The sequence below is a fragment of the Anopheles coluzzii genome, chromosome X (assembly GCF_943734685.1).
Source record: "Anopheles coluzzii chromosome X, AcolN3, whole genome shotgun sequence".
NCBI classification, from domain to species: Eukaryota; Metazoa; Arthropoda; class Insecta; order Diptera; family Culicidae; genus Anopheles; species Anopheles coluzzii.
This window is the reverse complement of record NC_064669.1, coordinates 5,877,218-5,898,219: the sequence shown is the minus strand read 5'-3', so window position 1 is coordinate 5,898,219 and position 21,002 is coordinate 5,877,218. Positions and strand designations below refer to the sequence as shown.

The 21,002-nt window shown below is 52.2% G+C and overlaps 5 protein-coding genes across 6 annotated transcripts in view; 2 read left to right on the top strand and 3 right to left on the bottom strand.

The window, feature by feature from the left end:
* LOC120961686 (uncharacterized) overlaps positions 1-21,002 on the bottom strand; it is a 395,308-nt gene that overhangs the window by 273,174 nt on the left and 101,132 nt on the right. The window lies entirely within an intron of this gene.
* On the top strand, positions 5,147-7,503 carry LOC120955789 (leucine-rich repeat and transmembrane domain-containing protein 2-like). The gene is made up of 4 exons (XM_040376939.2): positions 5,147-5,285; positions 5,358-6,153; positions 6,241-6,410; positions 6,478-7,503. Exons 1-4 carry the CDS (start codon positions 5,268-5,270, stop codon positions 6,979-6,981), a joined length of 1,488 nt encoding a protein of 495 aa, XP_040232873.1. The 5' UTR covers positions 5,147-5,267; the 3' UTR covers positions 6,982-7,503.
* On the top strand, positions 10,045-12,072 carry LOC120953231 (E3 ubiquitin-protein ligase Hakai). 2 transcript variants are annotated; one of them, XM_040373117.2, is made up of 3 exons: positions 10,045-10,254; positions 10,345-11,629; positions 11,720-12,072. In XM_040373117.2, the coding sequence occupies exons 2-3, from the start codon at positions 10,564-10,566 to the stop codon at positions 11,908-11,910; spliced, it is 1,257 nt and encodes a 418-aa protein (XP_040229051.2). In that variant the 5' UTR covers positions 10,045-10,254; positions 10,345-10,563; the 3' UTR covers positions 11,911-12,072. The 2 variants fall into 2 exon arrangements, with proteins under 2 accessions (XP_040229051.2, XP_040228976.2); XM_040373042.2 differs by having other exon boundaries at positions 10,046-10,258.
* On the bottom strand, positions 12,345-13,818 carry LOC120953353 (probable phosphomevalonate kinase). The gene is made up of 2 exons (XM_040373251.2): positions 13,185-13,818; positions 12,345-13,099 (listed from the first exon to the last, which is right to left on the bottom strand). The coding sequence occupies exons 1-2, from the start codon at positions 13,280-13,282 to the stop codon at positions 12,619-12,621; spliced, it is 579 nt and encodes a 192-aa protein (XP_040229185.2). The 5' UTR covers positions 13,283-13,818; the 3' UTR covers positions 12,345-12,618.
* LOC120953079 (regulator of nonsense transcripts 2) lies at positions 14,911-19,414 on the bottom strand. The gene is made up of 2 exons (XM_040372794.2): positions 15,641-19,414; positions 14,911-15,570 (listed from the first exon to the last, which is right to left on the bottom strand). Exons 1-2 carry the CDS (start codon positions 19,115-19,117, stop codon positions 15,244-15,246), a joined length of 3,804 nt encoding a protein of 1,267 aa, XP_040228728.2. The 5' UTR covers positions 19,118-19,414; the 3' UTR covers positions 14,911-15,243.

Here is a 21,002-nt window from a genome sequence, read left to right as displayed (position 1 = left end):
CAATGGCGAGCAGTGACAGGTTCAGTAAGCGCCATGTAACAGTTACGGGGTCGGTTTTGGGTTTATATTAGTTCCACGTTCGATTTGGGTTCTATGTCAATTCCAGCACCAGTAAGGATACAGTATCAGATACTGAACTGCTATAGGTTAAGGAGCAATTCTGGATGAGGTATGGAATCTACGTCAGTTACATCGCCGGTATGCGTTCAGAATCAGATTTATATCAGATCAGACCGTTATGGGTACGGTATCATTTCCAGGACCGGTATGGATTCAATATCAATTCCCACGACTGTATGAGTTCAGGATCTGTTCCAGGACCACTATAAGTTCGGGATCCGACCCGGGACTCGTATAGGTTCAGGAACAATACCTCTTCCGCTTGCAATATCAGTTACAGTGCTGGTATGAATGCAATATCAGTTCCAAGACCGGTATGGGTTTAGTAACATTTCCAGGTTCAATATCAGTTCTAGGTCCGTTATGAGTTCGGAACCAGATCAATATTAGATCTAGTGATGTGCTCTCCGGAGCGCACCCACGACTCCGATTCGAATCCTACTATTACCCAAGTGCCACAAATCCACTAAACGACCACTAAACGGCTTCTAACCCACTCTAGTACTCTACCTAAACGGCAGACGGCAAACGACTCATGCATTCTAAAAATAGCAAAAAAGCTGGTGGCGCTCTCTCTCTGTTGGTGGGATACCCCAACCAGTGGAGCTTCATCGCTTGGAGGAGAGCTTTCTCATTTCCTCTGTACTGTTGTATGGTTTCGCATTGAAGTTATGCATCGCTAGAACCAGAACGGCGATACGATTGTTTAAATACTAAACTCCAACGGAAACCACCAGCACTGAAAGCCAGTGAGATTTGAGTAATGGTCGTTGGTGTTGATACCCACGTAACTGACCACACGACCATTCATGTAGATTTTTGCTAGGAAAGTTAGAAGGCTATATAGGTCATGATAAGATGAAACTTGTCGAAACACATTGCAAGAAAAGGATAGCAATATAATGATTAGTTTTAATACGCCATCTATTGATCAAACCAATGAAGCTGTGGAGCTTTCATTTTTTTCTATGGATATTCAATTTTCCAGTTGTTTAAGCTTAATCTGTGGCGCTTGGGTAGTCAGATTCCAACTCCAGCAAAATGGAACCACTAGATCCTCCCGGAGTTGGAGCCGCCCAGAGTCGGCCGGAGTCACCCAAAGTCGTCCAGAGCCGTTCAGAGTCGTTCAGAGTCGTTTGGAGCCGTTTGGAGGCACTTCATATATAGGTCTGGTTTCGAAGGGCTACCTCGGACGACTCCGTACAACTCCAAACAACTCCGAACGACTCCGGACGACTCCGGACGACTTAGAACGACTCCGGACAAATACGCACGATTCCTGGCGATTCCGGACGATTCCGAACGACTCCGGATAATACAGGGCGGACCTACCTTCCCAACGGGACAAAAGTAGAAAGCTTGGAGCAAAATAATCGTTTGTCTCCCTCTATCCTATATACCGCGCTTGCTTGCACTCATGCGCGAGCGCTCGAGTATATTCTCTCAGAACTGAGCATTCGCAGTTCAACCCGTGCAGTGAGAATGTATGTGTTAATGTGCAGCGAAATTTGTCTCTGTATCTCATTCCCCCACCCCCAAAAACCACATTCACTCTCCGCGCACTCTTAAAATTTTGGCGCGCACGCTACGTACAACACAATACAAAAGGTCGTTTTAACCGCGCGCACTGATCAAAGTCGCGATGGTTCAATCGGTACGCCGACGCTCCATGTCAGAGATTTGGTGTGAAGAAAAAGTTTTTCTGACCAAATCGACAACACACACGCGACGACACACATCGTCACATCGACCGCCGTCGATGGAAGTGTGATGATCTAAAAATAGATCTGTGGGGCGAGTGAGAAGGGGGAGGGGCGTAGAACAAGAACGTAAGCGTGAGTCGTCGCGTGTGTGTACACTCAAGAGCTCATTTTTTGCTCTTTCCTGGAACCCACATGTTTTCTACATTCTTCTGATTTTAAGCAACAAAAGTAGAAGGGAAGTAGAAGGCTACTTCATTTCTACTTTCCTTGCTACTATCGAGCGTGTTGACTCGCTTGGGTTCCGGACTCGGTTCCGAATTTATCGGAGTCGGATCGGAGTCGACTCCAGATATTGGCATTTTGCTTTACCCATCACTAATTAAACCAGACCGTTATGAGTTCGGTATCATTTCCAGGACCGGTATGGATTCACTATTAGTTACATCACCTGTATAGGTTCGAGATCAATTCTCGCATCTTTATGAGGTCAGGATCAGTTCCCGCATCGTTATGAGTTCAGGATCAGTTCCAGGACTGGTATAGGTTCAGGATCTGTTCTAGGACCGGTATGGGATCTATATTAGTTCTAGCACCAATACGAATAGAGGATCAGTTCCTGGACCGTTATAAGTTCGGGATGAGTTATAGTGCCGGTATGAGTTTCAGGACCGGTTTAGGTTCAGTAACAGTTCCAGGACAGATATGGGTTCAATATCAGTTCCAGATCTATTATGAGTTCAAGGATCAGTTCCAGGATCGGTATGGACTCATCATCAGTTTCAGCACTTGTATAGGTTCGAGATCAATTCCTGCACCTTTATGAATTCAGAATCAGTTCCACTATAACCTCGGGATCTGATCCAGGACTGGAACTGATCCTGAACTTATATCAGTTCCTCAACCGGTATGGGATCTATATTTGATCCATCACCGGTACGAGTACAGGATCAGTTCCAGGAGCGATATGGGTTCAGAATCAGTTACAGTGTCGGTATGAGTTCAACATTAGTTCTAGGACCGGTTTAGGTTCAGTAACAGTTCCAGAACATATATAGGTTCAATATCAGTTCCAGATCCCTTATGAGTTCAATATCAGTTCCAGGACCGGTATGGACTCAGCATCAGTTCCAGCACCTGTATAGATTCGAGATGAATTCCCGCACCTTTCTGAGTTCAGAATCAGATCCACTATAAGTTCGGTATAACATCCAACACTGGAACTGGTCCAGCACCAATATCAATTCCACAACCGGTATAGAATATATATATTTGATCCAGCACCGGTACGAGTACAGGATCAGTTACTGGACCGTTCCAGGACAGACACGAGTTCAATATCAGCCCTCAAAATCGAAATAGGTTCACTACCAGTGCCTGAACCGGTATGCATACAGTATAAATTCTAGGACCGATATGGGTTCAATACCAGGTCCGGTATTTCTTCAGTATCAGTTTATGGGCCAACATCGGTTCCAGCATCTGTATAAGTTCGAGATCAGATGCTGCCCCAGTACGAGTTCAGGTTCGGTTCCAGGACCGTTATGGGCTTACTATCAGTTCCAGGAGCTGTATGGATACAGGCACGTTATGACGAACGATGTAAATCCATTCGTCGCACATGGTTTTGCGTTGCGGTAGTTACAAACAAAATCCATTATAGCATATGGTTTCTTATAAGAACGAACGGTGCGTGCCTACAGTTTTATCCAATAGCACACAGTCCATCCTTGTGAGCACACAAACAGCTTTCACATTTTCTTTTTTCCTGGTGCAGGATTATGCGAGAAAGTGATGAAAACACAATAAAAATAGTTGTAGAAACAGATTGTTGACTGTTGAACAAAAAAAATGAATCTTTTGAAACAATTCCAACACCTGCATGGGTTTGAGACCACTTTCAGTAGCAGTATGGATTCAGTATCAGAGTTCCAGGACCGGAATAGATTCAAGCATCTGTATCGGTTCGAGCGCTGTTCCAAGAGCGGTAATAATTTAGTAAGACAAAACATTCACACTGCTTCTGTTGGCACCTTAGACGGTCCATGCTCTTAATAAGTTCTCATTCTTTTACAAAAACCGTGTCGCAATATCGGTTCTAGACGACACATACAACACACAACTCGTGCGAGCCATGCTGCTTAAAAGTAAACTATGATAGGGCTCAACAACAACAAAAACAAAGCCTGAAAAGTCATGTAGCAGATATGTTCCACACTTTTTCTAATAAAAACTTACACACACACACGCACCATCGCTTAGCAAGGCCAGCATCAGGCAGCATGTGCGCCGCGCTCTAACTGCAACTAGCTCCACAATAAGTGCAATTTTCCGAACCGTTCAGAGCGCACTCTGCACAATACCAAACATACGTATGTATGTGGATCGTACGGTAGCATATTGCTGTGCAAATAGCATGTAACAATTAGTTCCAAAAAAATAAAACCATACACAAAAACCGTCCCTTACGCACGGCCAACGGGGGCTGGCAAGCACCGACAGAACGTGTTATCGAACATGGAATATGCTGAATGCTGCAAGCACGTTGTTCTAGACATTACATCAAACGAACCCCCCCCCCCCCCCCCTCCAAAACAAATAATTGTCGCCCAGGTTTTTATCGCCCTGGGAGCGCGTAAAACTTCTATGCTAGCATGTGCAATGAAGTTGGTTGGTAGCAAAAGTCATGTAGCCAATTGGTTCCGAGACTGCCTTTGAACCAGAACGAAAGTACCAGCAGCACCAGAACCCAGTGCCCAGTAGTATCGTACCCAGCAGGGCAACATTATGCCACAAGCATGCTGATGCATGCCTCGGTCGAATAGCTGGCTCAGCCAAACATGTCGTGTAGCAGATTCGTTCCAGCCGTTGCATAGAACAAACACCCAAACCCTGAACTAATTACGGTGCCACTGGGAGCCGAGCACTGTATCGCACTTGTCGCCTGGAAAACATTCTCACGCTCCCAGAGCCTGCGGTCCAATTTGTTCTTACACAGGCACGCAACGCACAACAGCCCCCAAAACAGTAGAGCAGCGCCAGACGAACTAGCAACTATGCATATGTGGATCGCGTACGAACGACGCATACGGTTGTTGTGCGCAAAATAGCATGTTGCCCGATTTGTTCCGGCGCAAAAGACGAAACGCACACTTCTCCCCCTGGCAATCGATGGCCGAAACGGCCGAGCATGGGCGAGCGCGAGCGCGATAAGATAAATGCAGCGTCGGCTGTGCGATAAGAGCATTCCCGGAGGCCAGCTCATGCATCTGATACCAGCGGAACTGTTTGGAGTAGGAGCGGGGGGGGGGGGAGCAATAGGGGGGACACAGGTGCTGCAAACCATGAGGGATGCGAAGGGTTTATGTGCTCCGCGTTTAAATAGCACTGCCAGCGGCAACCACGGCAGTAGTATTGGTTTGCATCGCGCCCGAGGGAGCACATACGATGAGAGCATCAAGAATCGTAAGTCACCACCCCGCACGTGTGTGTGTGTGTAGTTAATCCTTGTATCTTTTTCTATCACTCCTCCTCCAGATAATAATATTGCTGGCGAGCTTCGGTGCGGTCGCGCCGGAACTGTACGAGGACGCGGCGACGCTCTGCGACAGGTGCGCGTGCGTGATCGCGAACCGGACCAGCGCGGTGCACGCGTACGATCTGCTGGACTGTTCGCGCAAGGGGCTGACGCACATGATCGGGGGCTGGCCGGCCCGGTTCGACACTGTCGAGCCGGAGCGCGAGATCGTCCTGTCGCTGTCCGGGAACAACCTGACCCGGCTGGAGCAGCTGCCCGCGACCAACACGACGCTGGTGTTCAGCTGCCGCCACTGCAACCTGGGCAGCGTGGCGGGCGGGCTGTTCCTCGACACCGCCAACGTGCTGCGGGTCGACCTCAGCCACAACCGGCTGACGGGCGATGCGCTGACGGCGGCCGTGTTCCGCGGCCAGTACGTCGGCGAGGACAGCCCGCTGCTGCTGCAGCTGGACGAGCTCGATCTGGGCGCGAACGCGATCGCCCACCTGCAGGAGGACGCGTTCGAGCACATCGTGAGCCTGCGGGAGCTGTCCCTTGCCCGCAACCCGCTCGGCCGGCTGGCGGGCGGTACGGCGCGCGCCCTCGCCCAGCTCGTCAACCTGGAGCATCTCGACCTGTCGTACGCCGAGCTGACCGAGCTGGACGAGAGCGTGTTCGGCGGGATGCGGTCGCTCCACGAGCTCAACCTGCGGGGCAACCGGCTCGGCGCGGTACCGGAGGCGCTCTATCCGCTCGCCGCGCTGCACACGCTCAACCTGGCGGAAAACCCGATCGAGGTGCTGAGCTTCGCCCAGCGTGAGTAGCAACCTGGTGTTGGCACTGTTTACAGTGGACTAATTTGAGGGTGTTCTCTTCTTCTTCTTCTTCTTCTCTGTGTGGCAGCACTCGACTATCTGTTTGAGCTGAACGTGAGCAGCATGCCGGTGCTGCACACCGTCGAGGTGGACTCGTTTGCTCACGTGCGCATGCTGCGCACGCTGCTCGCGCGCAACAACACGCCGCTGGAGGTGTTCGACATGACCATACTGCACCATCTGACCGATCTGCGTGAGGTAGGCGAGGCTTGCTCCTGCAACGTAACCGCAACAACCGCTCTAAACTCCCCCCTCTCTTTCGCAGCTCGACCTGTCGCAGTCGAAGCTGAAGCATCTGCACCCACCGACCGGCAGTGTGGCCCTGCCGCCCGCCGCCTACCTGAACGTGCTCGAGATACTGCTGCTGCACGAGAACCCGTGGCACTGCGACTGTGCGCTGCAGAAGGTGCTCCGCTACATCCACTTCTTCTCCCACTCGGACTACGAGGAGGAGGACGATACGCGCTGCGAAACGCCCCACGGGCTGGCCGCGATGCACCTGGTCGAGCTGTACTACATCGACGTGTGCGACCAGCCGGAGGAGGGCCCGGCTGGACCGACGTACGAAAAGCCGGCCTTCCTGCGCCCGGGCGCCATCTTTCTCTCCCTGCTGTCGGTCGGCATCGTCGTCGGGCTCGGCATCATCATCGGGCTGGTGATCGTGTGTCTCAAGCGCCGGCTGGCGGCCCAGGGGCTCGGCTTTACCTCCGCGCCGGTCCGCTACACCTCGGTGCGCGAAAGCACCACGTCCACCGTTTTTCAGCCGTAGAGCGTGGTGGCTTGTGGACTGTGAGTCGGCGGGAAAAAGGGAGAGACTGCAAAACGTTCCTTACACTAGGGCTGGTAGAGTAAACCGCGGTTGAACATCAAAATTCCACATTTAAGCAAGTTTAGTGCGTAGTGTCGTTTTAGTAAATAGTGCATATCGCATCGTAGGGCAATGGTAGTGAAGTTGTTTGGAAACTGGGGCAGACATTTTCTCGACACACTGCCGTAAGGTCAGTGGTTAGGGCAATTACCTCGCGCTGAAGTGGACCAGAAACAGCGACAGGATGTGCCGGACGGTGGAAACCCCCCTTCGCCAGCTGATCGCCCCAACACTTCACTGCTGCCGACATAACCTATAAGTTAAGCTGCCAGCGTCTCGAGCCAGGCATTCGAATCATTTGCACTTTTAGGATAGTTTTTCTTAATGTAACCTTTTTGCATTACTTTTTTCATTGTCCAATTTTCATTTACAATTTTAACGTCTAATTTAAAATAAAAATGTGAAAAAATGTTGTACAACAAAGCCACCGCGTTGTAAACAAAACCACCAATGCACCGAAATGTAAACAGCGGGCAAATCGCTTTCGCACTGACAGCCGCAACGAGCTGTCAAAGCTGTTTACACTGCTTCGCACCGTCAAAAGTGCCAGGTAAGGTCAGTGATGGTGGGTCACGGACCCGTATTAACCCTGCCACTGGCAAGCGAAAAACCATCAAAGCCAGCGATTTTGGAGGCTTGTAACTTTTGAGTGCATTTTCCAACACCGAAGCAATGTTCTGATGAAAATTAAATCAACGTTAAAAGCATGTTTATGTTTTAACTTTTTAAAGTTGAAGGAATTAAATAAACAATGGAACGTTGTTTATCCGGGCTCATCGGGACTGGACATCGCCCGGATAGTCGAATAATACGGATAATGGGTCAGAATTAATATTTTATCAAAAATGCTTGAAGTTTTTTAAATTTAAATTATGTTTTGGTTAAAGCTAGCCAGGTTTATTTAGTTCGTTTTTTTTTCAATAAGAATATTTGAAATTTGCCATGAATTTTAGCAATTTTTTTGCTATGACAATGTGCTTTGATAACGGATTTTTCGAAATATAGTAAAACGTCAATTATCCGGGCAGCTCGGGACTGGATTGTTGCCGGTTAATCGATTTTCACGGATAATCGTCCAATCCATATAAAATTTATAAGATTCTCTAGTTTTATGATAAATTCACCTTGAATCAATGGATTAATCGTTAGTAGAATATTATTTTAATTAATAACTATAGGATTAACAGCTATTCATGAACAAAAATGAATTTCGAAAATACCACTAGACATTACAGAGATGCATAAAAAACTGGGTTTCCACTTGACTATCGCTGCAAATGTTCGCCGTACGTTTGAACAGCTGTCACATTAATAAGCACGGTTAAGCCGCCCGCCGGTTAATCCGCCCCCGGATAATCGACGTTCTACTGTAAGGTGGAGCGCCGTTTATTCGGGCTTCTTGGGACTTGATCACGCCCGGTTAAGCGAATAATGCCACAAATGATATAATTTATCGCCAATCCCTGATAAGGGTTTGGAATTTTTTTTATTTTATGATAAAAATATCCCAGTTTTTATTAACTATGTTTTTCCAATGAGAATATTTAAAATTTGCAAAGAACTGTAGTGTTTTTTGTTATGACAATGTGCTATTATAAACACTTTTTCAAATATCCTCCTCATAACGCAATGTCACCTTTGTATTGAACTGTCATTTCTCAACAGCACGTATAAACAGAAAGCCGGATAAAACGGTACACCGTACATACTTTTCCGGTAAAATGTATGTAGTTCATGGATCGCCGTTTATCCGTGCTGGTGAGAAATGACAGTGCAATACGAAGATGACATTGCGTTCTGGAAGGAGAAGAAGAAGATTGCCTTCTGAGGAGGATATTAAAAAAAAACGATTATCAGATCACATTGGGATAACAAAAAACAATAAAATGCATGGCAAATTTATAATATTCTCAACTGAAAAACATGTAGTTAATAAAAACTGGGTAATTTTTATCAAAACAAAAGATACATTACCAAAAAAAATCAAGATTATATGATTAAATACATTCATTATTCGATATACGCTATCGTACGGGATCGAGCACAATAGCGTATCTCAAGTTTTCGCGTATAACGAATTTCTATGAAAAAATGGTTTACACTACTGGTTCGAGGGTTGAAAAATATCGCCACAGAGTTTTGCATTTAAGTTTTTTGTTGTAAAACAGGTATCTTTTGCACAAATTCAATGCAAAAAGTTTTCAGAACATTTAGGAAATTCAAAAATTTCAATATTTCAATGAATTAAAATATTTACAAAAAACACATGGAGCTGTCAAATTTAGAGGAATTGCGAACTGCGAATTCGCGTATATCGAGTATCGCGTACTGCGGATAATTGCTGTACATCAATTGACTCATTACAGTCTGTTCCCGAGTTACGCGGTTTCTGCGGTCCCGACGAATCCGCGTAACTCGAATATCCGCGTATGTCGAATTTCACGTTTTTTGACTAAAATACTATTGATTACTCGGAGTTTTTTATTTAATTTTGTACTTTTATACACTTTACCATTTATTTGATATGAGTCGTGCAGAAAATTCTAATATTTCTGGCTTTTAAGCGGTTTCAATTTGTTAGCATAAATGCAATTTATACCGAACTTGACGCAAATTGTACTGATTTGACATTTAATCTGTCAAATTTAGAAAACCGCGTATTTCCGAATCCGCGTATGTCGAGAACCGCGTAACTCGGGAACAGACTGTATACGTGTCATTCGCATATCCGGGCGAGGTCTAGTCCCAATGAGCACGGATAATTGGCGCTCCACTGTATGCCTCTAATAACAATAAATATTTAAATTTTTGTTTTAGGGCTTTCTGCTGTTAAATCTCTACCAAATCCAAGATGACCAAACCGATTTTGTCTAAAATTTACAAACCATGGTGGCGAACCCTGTATATCCTGTTGGGTTCACAAATGTCAAACTTCATCTTTTTTGCAACCACCGCCTACAGCTGTCAAACAGCTCGCCGTGAGCCAACCCGGCCCCTGCAGGGTTCGAGCGTGCGTGTAACCACCGAAGAAAGCTTGGCAAGAAAGAAAGAAAGAAAGAAAAAAAGCGTCACGAAATTATTTGCCCTCAACCATACAGCAAAAGAAAAACAAAAACACGGAATTAAACGCGACAGACACCGAAACGGCAAAGCATTTGCCTCTCCAATCAACCGGTAGGTAAGTGGCCGACCTCGACGCGGTGAACCGCCCCGCCGCCATGCGTGCGGCTAATTTGTTTACGTTTTGTTGTTTTTGCTCCGTAGGATCAGAGTGCGGTGGTTTGGTTTTGGAGAAGAAGAACACCTTTGGATACGGGATCCGCAACACCATGCATCGCAAGTAGTGGCCGCCAGGTCGGTAGTGAGGAAGGAGAGCGAGAGAGAGAGAGAGAGAGAGAGAGAGAGCAATCGTAGGCGGTTGAATACGCGGACGAACAGCGGAAGAGAGAGAACGGGTGAACCAAAAACCGCACTAAAAGCAGCATGGATTCGGACGACGGTGGCAGCGGTACGAAGCGATCGGGCCGGGGCCGGGGCCGCACCAGAGGCACACGCGGTAGGGGCAGAGGGCGGGGCCGCGGCCGCGGCAAGAAGGCGACGCGCGTCATCTCCTCGGACGAGGAGGAGGAGGTGGCCAGCCCCGAGCCGGAAAAGGAAAATGGGGCCGTGCCGGCGGTGGCGGAAAAGCCAGCGCCGGCCCCGTCCGGCAAGCGGCGCAGCGTCGAGCACGAGCCGATCAAGGAGCTGGGCGGGCCGCAGCCGCCCCAGGTGCTGCCCGCACCGGCCGAACCGGACCCGGAGCCCGGTGCGCTGCTGCCCGCCCCGACCAGCGCGCCGCTCATCATCGACATGGAGGCGGACATTTCCCAGCTGGAGGCGCCCACCTTCACCACGATCAGCCGGGGGCCGCCCGAGCCGATGCTGCGGCTGAACTGGAACCACAAGGTGAACCTGATCGGCGAGAAGGTGCTCAACCCGATGATCTACTGCTGCGACCAGTGCGACAACCCGATCCTGATCTACGGCCGCATGATACCGTGCAAGCACGTGTTCTGTCTGCGGTGCGCCCGCTCCGACACGCTCAAGGTGTGCCCGCGCTGCAAGGAGAAGGTGGTGCGGGTGGAGCAGACCCGCCTCGGCACGGTGTTCATGTGCACGCACGGCGGCACCCGCTACGGCAACACGGGCTGCCGGCGCACCTACCTGTCGCAACGGGACCTGCAGGCCCACATCAACCACCGGCACGTGACGAACGCGGGGCACGCGGCGACGGCGTCGGCGGCGTCGGCGGCCCCGCCCGCCCAGCAACCGGTGCAGCCGCTGGTCATACCGACGGCGGTCGCCCACCCGCCCGTCCCGGTCCAGCCGATGGAGCTGTCGCCGATGAGCAAGCTGCTGTCGGAGAAGGTGAACGCGGGCGGGGTGGCGCCGCTGCGCAAAAACTCCTGCGAGCAGCTCAACTCGCCCCGGGCCGGCATGATGCGGCAGGGCGAGCTCGGCGACGGCTACTACTACGGCAGCTCCGGCTCGTACGCGTCCAGCCATTCGGGTAGCGTGCAACGGCCATTGTGACGGCCTTCCACTTGCATTGCGTATAAATTTAACGTTCCTTTTCTTTTTTTTTTTTCGTTCATTGCAGCTGCGAACCAGCACATGCACATGTCGATCGGCGTGCCCCAGCAGTCGCCGGTGCAGCAGCATCTGTCCCGCACCGGCTACTCGCCGTACGGGCATCAAACGTCCTCGCCGCAGCAGCAACCGTCGTCCAGCGCGTCCTCCACCCTCTCGTCGTCCCTGTGGAGCCAATCCACCAGCCAGTACTATCGCTAGACGCGTACTGGCCCAAGAGAGGCTGAGCTGCGGAACACAGCAGAACAGGTCCCCCCCCGAACGGATGTGAATGATTTTTAATATTTTTCATTATTTTTTTTTTGCAAACAGAATAAGTATGATTTAGAATAAAGGGTACGCATGTCTCAAACATAGGATAAACATAGTATTGTGCTGAAAGGAAGGGGAGGAGGGTAGGGGAGGTTTAAACATTGTAAGTACAAAGCGCCGAACTTCCCACAGCATTAGCGAAGGAAGCACAGGCACGTCTTTTCTTGGAAGTTCTGAAAGCGATTCTAACACGATTACGAACTCTGTCGTTCGTGCGCACGGGGAGGCGTACTGTTTGCGCAAACATTTGAAACTAAAAGCGACAGTTGAGATGCTTTATCACCGGTTTTTTTTTATTTTGAATTCTTTTGTACTTGCTCGCCACATGTAGCGATGATATTTTTTTAACCCGGGCTACCTGATAGAATATGATTTTATTTAAATTTGCAAATGCGTAGGGGTTCTTTTTTAGTTTAGGATGGAATTAAGACGGCAAGAAAAAAATAGCGCATTTTTTTTTCTTATATTTTATTACAAAAAAGCCCAACACCTTCCACCAACGCCTAATAACAGTTTAACAGATAAATGGAATAAATAAAAAAGTGTTTCTTATGTTTAAACCACACCCCCCCGCCCCCGTATTTGTGCTCTCAGTTCTCAGCATTCGATCAGCTGCACCAGCCGGTCGAGCAGCTCGCCCACCCCGTCCGGGCGCTCGTTCGTCAGCACCAAATCCCACCCGGCGTACCCGTCGAGATCGCACTCCGATTGGACGTCGTCGACGCCCGCCTGAAACTGCCAGCCGCGCCCGTGCCGGACCTGCTCGCTCGCCTCAATCCGCACCGTGCGCAGGCGGGTCTCGGGCCCGTACGCCTCGCGGAAGTAGCGCACATCGGTCTGGCGCCGCACGTCGCTCACGATGCAGATCGGCCGGTCGATGGTGGCGCAGGCGGCGCGGCAAAACACACCGTAGTCCTCCTGCCGGCGCCCGTCGCTCCACTCGATCATCTGCCGCCGGTACCGCTCCTTGTACGCACCGTCGCCGAGCAGGGCGGCCAAATCCAGGCCCATCGCTTCCGCCCAGTGCCGCTTGATCGGTTCCGAGATCCGGACGATCTGGGCCCGGTCCGTGCCGAGCCTGGCCCGAAAAAGAGAAAAAAAGGTTAAAAAGCGACCAAGAGAGAGGGAGAGAGAGAGAGAGAAAGAGCACCCCGTTAGCGTACCGTTGCAGGAGCGCGTCGGCGAGAAAATCCTTGCCACATTTGCGCTTGCCACTGAGCAGCAGCAGGACGCGGGGCACACCGTCCGGCACGTTGGCCATCGATTCAGGGCGAATTGGGCTGGAAGGGAGAGGGGGTGGAGGGATGGTGTGTTCGGTTGTTGATTGTTGTTGTGCTTGAGCGTCGGACACTTGTGGAGCTTTCGCTTGCGGTAGACACTGGGAAATACGGGTGAAAGCGTTTCGATTTAGTGGTGTGCTCTTTGGAGCGCACCCACGACTCCGATCCGACTCCGGCTGTAATTAGTCCGATTCCGACTAGTTCTGCCCAGAGTCGGAGTCGTTCGTAATCGTCCGGATTAGTGAAGGGAAGAATGAAGTTTTCGTCGGAATCGATTCCGGCTAGCTCCGAAGTTTTCTGGTTCGATTCCGGATAGTAGGTCCGGAATCAGTTTCCGAAATCGGCTCTGGATCAGCTCCGAAATCAGAATCGGCTTCGAGATCGGAGTCGGTTTTGGCATCTCCATGAGAACAGGCGTTCGGATCCAATGATGCTACATATTGATAGCCGCAAAGAATCCAAATCTATTTGTAAACAATCCATTCTCATGGCGATTCCCCGGGCTGAATTCGTTTCTGAAACTTCTTATTTTTCTCAGAGTCACCTGAAATCGTTCGCAGTCTTCCGGAGCCGTTCGTAATCGCCCGAGATCTTCCAGAGTCAGCCGGAGGCGTTTGAAGTCGGAGTCGTCCGGAGTTGCCGCAGCCGCCTGGAGTCGTTCGGAGTCGTCTATAGTCGTCCAGAGTCGCTGGAGTCGCGAGGAGTCGCCGAAGTCGCTCGGAGTCGTTAGGACTCAAATTCGTCTGGAGTCGTCCGTAGTCGTCTACAGTCGTTCAGAGTCGTTCGTAGTCATCCGGAGTCGTCCGAAGTTGTTCGGAGTGGGAATCGTGCGAAGTCGTTCGGAATCGCCCGGAGTCGTCCAGAGTCGCCCGGAGTCACCCAGAATTGCCCGGAGCCGTGCGGAGTCGTTCAGAGTCATCTGTAATCGCCCATAGTCGTCGAGAGTCGCCCGGAGTCGTTCCGGCTCATAGTCGTCTGGAGTCCTCCGTAGTCGTCCGAAGTCGCCCAGAGTTGTTTGGGGTCGGAATCGTCGGGAATCGGCCTTCGAAACAAAGGACTCCCAACGACTCCGGCCGACTCCGACGACTTCTAACGACTCCGGACAATGCTCGGACCTACCTTAGGAGTCGATTCCAAAATTATTGGAGTCGGATAGGAGTCGATTCCGGATTTTACCATCTTCACCCATCACTAAGTTTCGATGCGCTGTCAACCTGACAGTTCCATTGTGGTCGCGCGTGGAACACACACGCTCATTTTACCGCGAGGAATAAGATTGAAGCATTTTTTTTTTGTAGCCAATTTATTGCTTTACAACGTTTCGTCCCTCCGCAAAGTCGTGATGAATGAGCTGAAGCGATTGCATTCATAACTAGAGCCTTAACTTGCTGTGCCCGATAAGCAGTACTGTTTAAACAGTAAGCTTATTTAAATTCTCATTTAAATTGTAAGCGTACAACACTGGCCGTTTTTTTTTTTTGATGAAATCTCATTCGATACATCCCCGGCACGGAACACGTTCAAACGGACCGTTACATTGCTCGTTCGAGCTGAAGCGTTTCAAACACTCGCTCTCTCTCTCTCTTTCTGAAACGTTCTCAATCTGTGCTCAGGGCAGTTCAGTGCTACCGGCACCGAACAAGGCTGGCCAGTTTATTCACATAAAGGGGTTTACCCATTCAATAAAACCTTCGACTGCATTCGAACTTCGAACGAATGGGAGAGGGTTTTGCATGTTTGTTTGTTTGTTTTTTTTACAATTTTGCTCCTCCGACGCAAGCACAGAGCACAACACAAATGCGTACTGCTTGCACACCGGCAAGGGGCCAGGGTCGCTCCTACCGTCACGTGCGTGCCTTTAGGCCCCCCATTTGGGGCGCGGGACGGCCACCGAACCGGTCCTATTTTTCGCCGCATTTACCGCGTGGCTTGACGGCGTGGCTCAGTGAAAGATCGCATCGATGTCGGGCACACCCTTCGGATGCTTGAACTTGGCCTGCTTGAGCGGCCGCATCCGCAGCGGGTCGGCGAGCCGGGTCGGCTGGTTGAGCGACTCCTGGTAGTCCTCCTCCTCCAGCCGCTCGGAGATGTTGAGCGTCAGCCGCTTGACGCTGTCCTTTTCCTCCTGCAGCTTGCGCTCCTGCTCGCGTATGTACTGCGCGAGCGGGCTGTCCTCGGGCGCTTCGAACTTCCTGTACGTCTGCTGCTTGCCCTTGCTCCTGATCATGAGCGCGAACGGCACGGTGTCCGGCTTCACGTTCGTCGGTTCCTATGGTGAAACAGAGTGTTTAATTACATTTGCAGTTGTGTGGCCCGTTCCCCATCGAAAATAGCCCTACCTGCAGCTGGTCGTACGTTTTCTTCGTATCGCTCCGGAACGTGATCGGTATCGGCACGTGCTTCGGGTTCACCTTGGCCGCGTCCTTCGCCCGCTGCTGGCAGTACTCGGCCGCCATCCGCTCGAACTCGCGCTCGAACTCGAGATCCTCCGGCTGCTTCTGCGCCACCGGCCGCTCCTCCTCCTCCTCCTGCTCCTCGTCTTGCAGGGCCCGCTCGTCCTCCTCATCGTACTCCCGGTCCTCCTCCTCCTCCTCCTCTTCCTCGTCGTCATCCTCCTCGTCCTCCTCCTCATCGTCGTCCTCCTCGTCCTCCTCGTCGTCGCCGTCGGTCGCACCGCCGGCCGCCGGCGAGGGCGTGTCCGCCCCGTCCTCCTCCTCGTCCGGCCGCGTCCGGGCGTCCTCCTCCGTACCATCGTCCGACTGCAGCGAGCAGGTCTCCTCCCGGTCGGACGAGTCGCTCACCGTCCGCTGGGCCGCCAAGCCCTCCTGGGCGGCCCGCTCGAGCGCATCGCCCGGCAGCAGCTTCTGGCGCAGCTCCTCGACCGCCTCCTTCGCCTGTTCGAAGCTCCCGTACAGCTTCAGTTTCGGCCGCAGGCTCTTCAAGCACTCCCGGTACATGTGGTCCATCAGGATCGGAAAGAGGTCCTTCACGCTCGGCCGCGTCGGCCCGGAGATGGCGGGCAGCGGCGCACCCGTCTCACTGTTGCTGTTGCTGCTGGCAGGCGGTTGCTGGGCAGTCCCAGCCGGCGGTACCGTCGTGCTGCCGGCAAAGTAAGGGTGCGACTTTTTGTACCAGTAGTACTGCTGGAAAAACACGAGAAAGTAGTCGAGCCGGCGCCGGTTTTCGCCCGTCGTAAAGTACTGGCCGCACGTGTCCAGCAGCACGCAGGCCAGCTTCAGCCGGAACAGCGACTCGGGCGGATCGACCAGCGACGGTGGGCCGTCGTGCGTGAGCGTCACGCCGAACGAGATGATCGAGTAGAGCGTGTTGAGGATGTTGTCCGCATCGACCAGCTGGTAGTTGTACAGCTCGCCGAGATACTTGACCATCGCGACCCGCCGCTGGGCCAGCTTGTTGTCGTGTATCTCCAGCCCCGCCCGGATGTCCTCCAGCACGGTGTCGATGACGTGCAGGACCGCCCGCTCCTGGTAGGAGTGCAGCCCGGCCAGCAGGTCGGCCAGGCTGCGTATCAGATGGTAGCGGATGTTGTACGCCCGCGACAGGCACCGGACGGCGTACGCGAACGTCCCCTCGTCGTCCCAGCCGAGCCGGCGCAGCAGCTTGATCATCTTGTCCACGTTCGACTTGTCCAGCTCGCGGCAGATCAGCTGCCGGATGTAGGTGTGCACCAGCGGGCGCTCCTTGCGCGCCATCCGCAGCCCCTCGGGCCGCTTCACCAGGTAGTACACGTTCTCGACCTGCTGCACGTACCGGTCGAGCATGGTCGTGTTCATCTTCAGCCGCATCATCTGCTCGAGGAACGCGTTCGTGCGCATCCGGCTGTCCGGGCAGTTGTACAGGTAGACACCGCACACCTCCAGGAAGGCGCACGTCATCTCGACATTATGGTGCTGGAAGCTGTGCAGCAGGCAGCGCAGACAGTACAGCGCCTCCAGCTTCTTGTAGATGCCGAACTTGACCAGCTCGCCGATGTACCGCACCACCTTGATCTTCGTCTCGATGTTGATCTGGTCCTTCTTCTTCAGATGGTACTTGAAGTCGATCTTGAGCATCTGGCACAGCTCGTGGGCGACGTCCGGCGACACCAGGTCGACGATCGCGACGAATCGCGCGTACATGGGCAGCAGGTCGAGCCGGGTCCGCTGCACCCCGAACAGCACCTTCACCAGCCGGCGCCGCTTGCTCTTGGTGTTCAGGTTGAGCAGGAAGTCGATCGCGGCGTTGTCGATCAGCTCGCGGTTCACGCAGTTCTGCAGGTTCTGCACGAACTGCTCGAAGTAGCGCCGGTTGCCCTGGTTGCTGGGCGTGCCGCCGCTTGCGGCGCCACCACTGCCGGCCGCACCCGTCACCCCGTCTCCCGGATCGGCGGTCGAGGCGGCATCGTCGTCCTCGAGCAGGCAGCTGGCCGCCGACTCGAGCTCGCCCAGATCGCCGTACAGCTCCGGCAGCTCCGGCATGTCAAGCGTTTCCTCCGTGATGGGCGGCCCGGCCGCACTCATGTCCGGATCGAGCGCCCCCTCACTGTCCTCCTCGTTGTCCGACTGCTGTTGCTGCTGCTGCTGCTGCTGCTGCGCCGTCTGACTTCCCTTCACCTGCTGCTGCTGCTGTCCCGCCGGCTGCTGTCGTTTGTCGCAGTAGTTGGGCAGAAACTGGCGCAAGTCGGGCAGATCGACGTAGAACGATTTCGTCTCCTCGTCCCGCCACGGGTCGAGATTGCCGAACTGTAGCTCCTCGCCGGCCCGCCCGTCCAGCACAGCGCCCTCGATGCCGCCCGGCGTGCCCGGCTCGAGCAGCTCCTCCAGCTCGGGCAGCGGCTCGCCGAGCAGATCGGCCAGTGTGCCGGTCGACGCGTGCAGCTTCTCGTACGACGCCTGCAGCTGGGCGAGCTGTTCGCGCTTTTCCGCCGTCACCTCGCCCTTCGACTGCAGCATCTTGCGGCGCGACTTCTCCGCCAGCTGCAGCTGCTTGTGCTCGGTGCGCAGATGCTCCGCCAGCGACTGGTAGTAGTCGCGCAGCAGATTGCGCAGGTTGCCCTGCCGGTCGGGTGGCAGCAGGGGCGAGACGGGCATCGGCACGCCGTACTTCTTCGCCAGTGCGGTCATGCGGCTCGGCACCAGCCCGGCGTACTCGTCGCCGCAGTGCTTGCAGAAGGACAGCACGATCGACAGGTTGACGTGCTCCTCCTTGTCCTGCGCAATCAGCCCGGTGAGGCAGGCGCCGAGCAATGGCAGCCCGGTCTTGTTCGGAAAGATGCCGACGCTGATCAGCTCGGCGTAGAAGCGCAGATCGACCCGCATCTTGCTCGGGTTCGGCACTTTCTCGCCCGGCTTGATCGGCAGCAGCCGCTGCCAGTTCTCGAGCAGCGTCGGCCCGAACTCGGCGTAGTGCCGGTGTAGATAGTTGCACAGCGTCAGCACCGCGCCGATGTCGCTCATCTTCAGCTTCGCCTCGACCAGGGCCGCGCTCACCTCCGAGATGTACTTGGTCAGGTTCAGCCCGGACACGTCCTGCATCAGCGACGGCAGCTGCTGGGCGGTGAACTGCTTCAGCCGCTTCACGAACGCGGTGTTCTTCTTCAGGCTCGAGTCGTACCGGAAGAAGTCCTCCTCGGCGGGCCGGTCCGGCGACTGGTTCTGCTGCCGCTCCAGCGCCTTCTGCTGGTAGCGCTCCTGCAGGCCGGCCACGAACGCGGCCAGCTCGGCCCGCTCAGCCTCCTCGTCTGGCGCGTCGGCCGGCCGCTCGTCTGCGGCCGGGGGCGCCGGCTCGCCGCCACCCTCCGCATCACCGTTCCCCATCCGCGGTTGCTGGCCTAGTCGACACGGACTGCTGCGATGTCTGTCAGCACACGCAACTCCCCTGCTTCTTCACACCGGGCAGGTTGATCGACGTCGACGGTTGTTGATAGCTGTTGATGGACGGGCACGTGAGCTCGGTGCTGCAGGCCACTCTTCCATTAACCTAGCAAAGAAAATTAACTGCACCAGTTTTACGTGCTTCAAAACATTCGTAGCAAACGTATTATCGTGTGCTCGTTGCGGACGGCAAATTTTGACTCACGGCAAACAACGATGCACGATTAGCACGCGGTCTGGCAATGGTCGTGCGTGCGACACGCGCAACAACATACATGAAGCAAACTTGTGTCGCTCCAACAGTCGCAGCCTGTCGCTCTTTCGCTTCTTCGAAGGCTTCTGTGTCAAACTTGCGATTCGCCGTCCAACGTTATCTGTCAAATCCCATGTAAAATTTTGACAGGCCATCCGATAAAATCGCACGCGAAAAAGGTGGCACCGCTGATCCGATGCGATTTTATCGGAGGCTTCTGTCACACGCTATTTTGGCACATAATGCGATAATTTGGATGATTTGAATGGTTTAACATTAATTAAAAAAAATTATATTGTTCCTACATAACCTGCGTAATTACATTGACAGATAAAATGAGATGCGACGATCCAACGGAAGCAATTTTTTTTATTCCGTCGTTCGACGAAATTGCGCGACCGACGTTATCTGCCAAATCCCATATAAATTTCGTCCAATAAAATTGCATCGGACCAACGTTACCACGACCCTTAGTGAATGTGTGGCACTTGGGATAGTGGGTAAAAAGTAGTATCTATTGAGAAACCTTTGAAGTATTTACTTTTTTTTGTATGAATACCCAAGCGCCACAAATTAAGCTTAAGGGCGGTGGCAACGCTTTTTCGCATGCGATTTTATCGGACGGCCTGTCAAATTTTTATATGGGATTTGACAGATGACGTCGGACGACGAAATCGCACGTCCGACGTTATCTGTCAAATCCCATATAAATCTCGTCCGATAAAATTGCATCCGATCAGCGTTATCACCGCCCTAAACGACTGGAAAATTGAATATCCATAGAAAAAAACGAAAGCTCCATAGCTTCATTGGTTTGCTCAATAGATGGCGTATTACAACCCAAGTGCCACAAATCCACTAAACGACCACTAAACGGCTTCTAAACGACTCAAGCACTCTACCTAAACGGAATATAGAAAGACTTCGTTTAGCAGACGGCAAACGACTCATGCATTCTAAAAATAGCAAAAAAGCTGATGGCACTATCTGTTGGTGGGATACCCCAACCAGTTGAGCTTTCTCGCTTGGAGGAGAGCTTTCTCATTTCCTCTGTACTGTTGTGTGGTTTCGCATTGAAGTTATGCATCGCTAGAACTAGAACGGCGATAAGATTGTTTAAATACTAAACTCCAATGGAAACCACCAGCACTGAAGTAAGTGAGATTTGAGTAATGGTCGTTGGTGTTGATACCCACGTATCTGACCACACGACCATTCATATAGATTTTTGCTCGGAAAGTTAGAAGGCTATATAGGTCATAATTAGATGAAACCACACAGGCGAAAGATCGGATTAGATCAATACGGATGGGATTACAACATGGAACAGGGGACTGGATGAAGGACCATCACTATAAAGGGACGACATGATAAAGCAAGTTTGATGCAGGACGCGGACCGAGACAGACGAACATTGAGGGTACCACAATTTTAATAGAGACTTTGAGCCAATTGGCCTCATTCGCCTCTTTAGCAGGAATCAGAAGAGGTTGGCAGGAATCGCATTTACGTAGTAATGTTGGTACACTGCCAATTGAAATGTTTGACACCGCACACGTTTTGATGAATTACTGA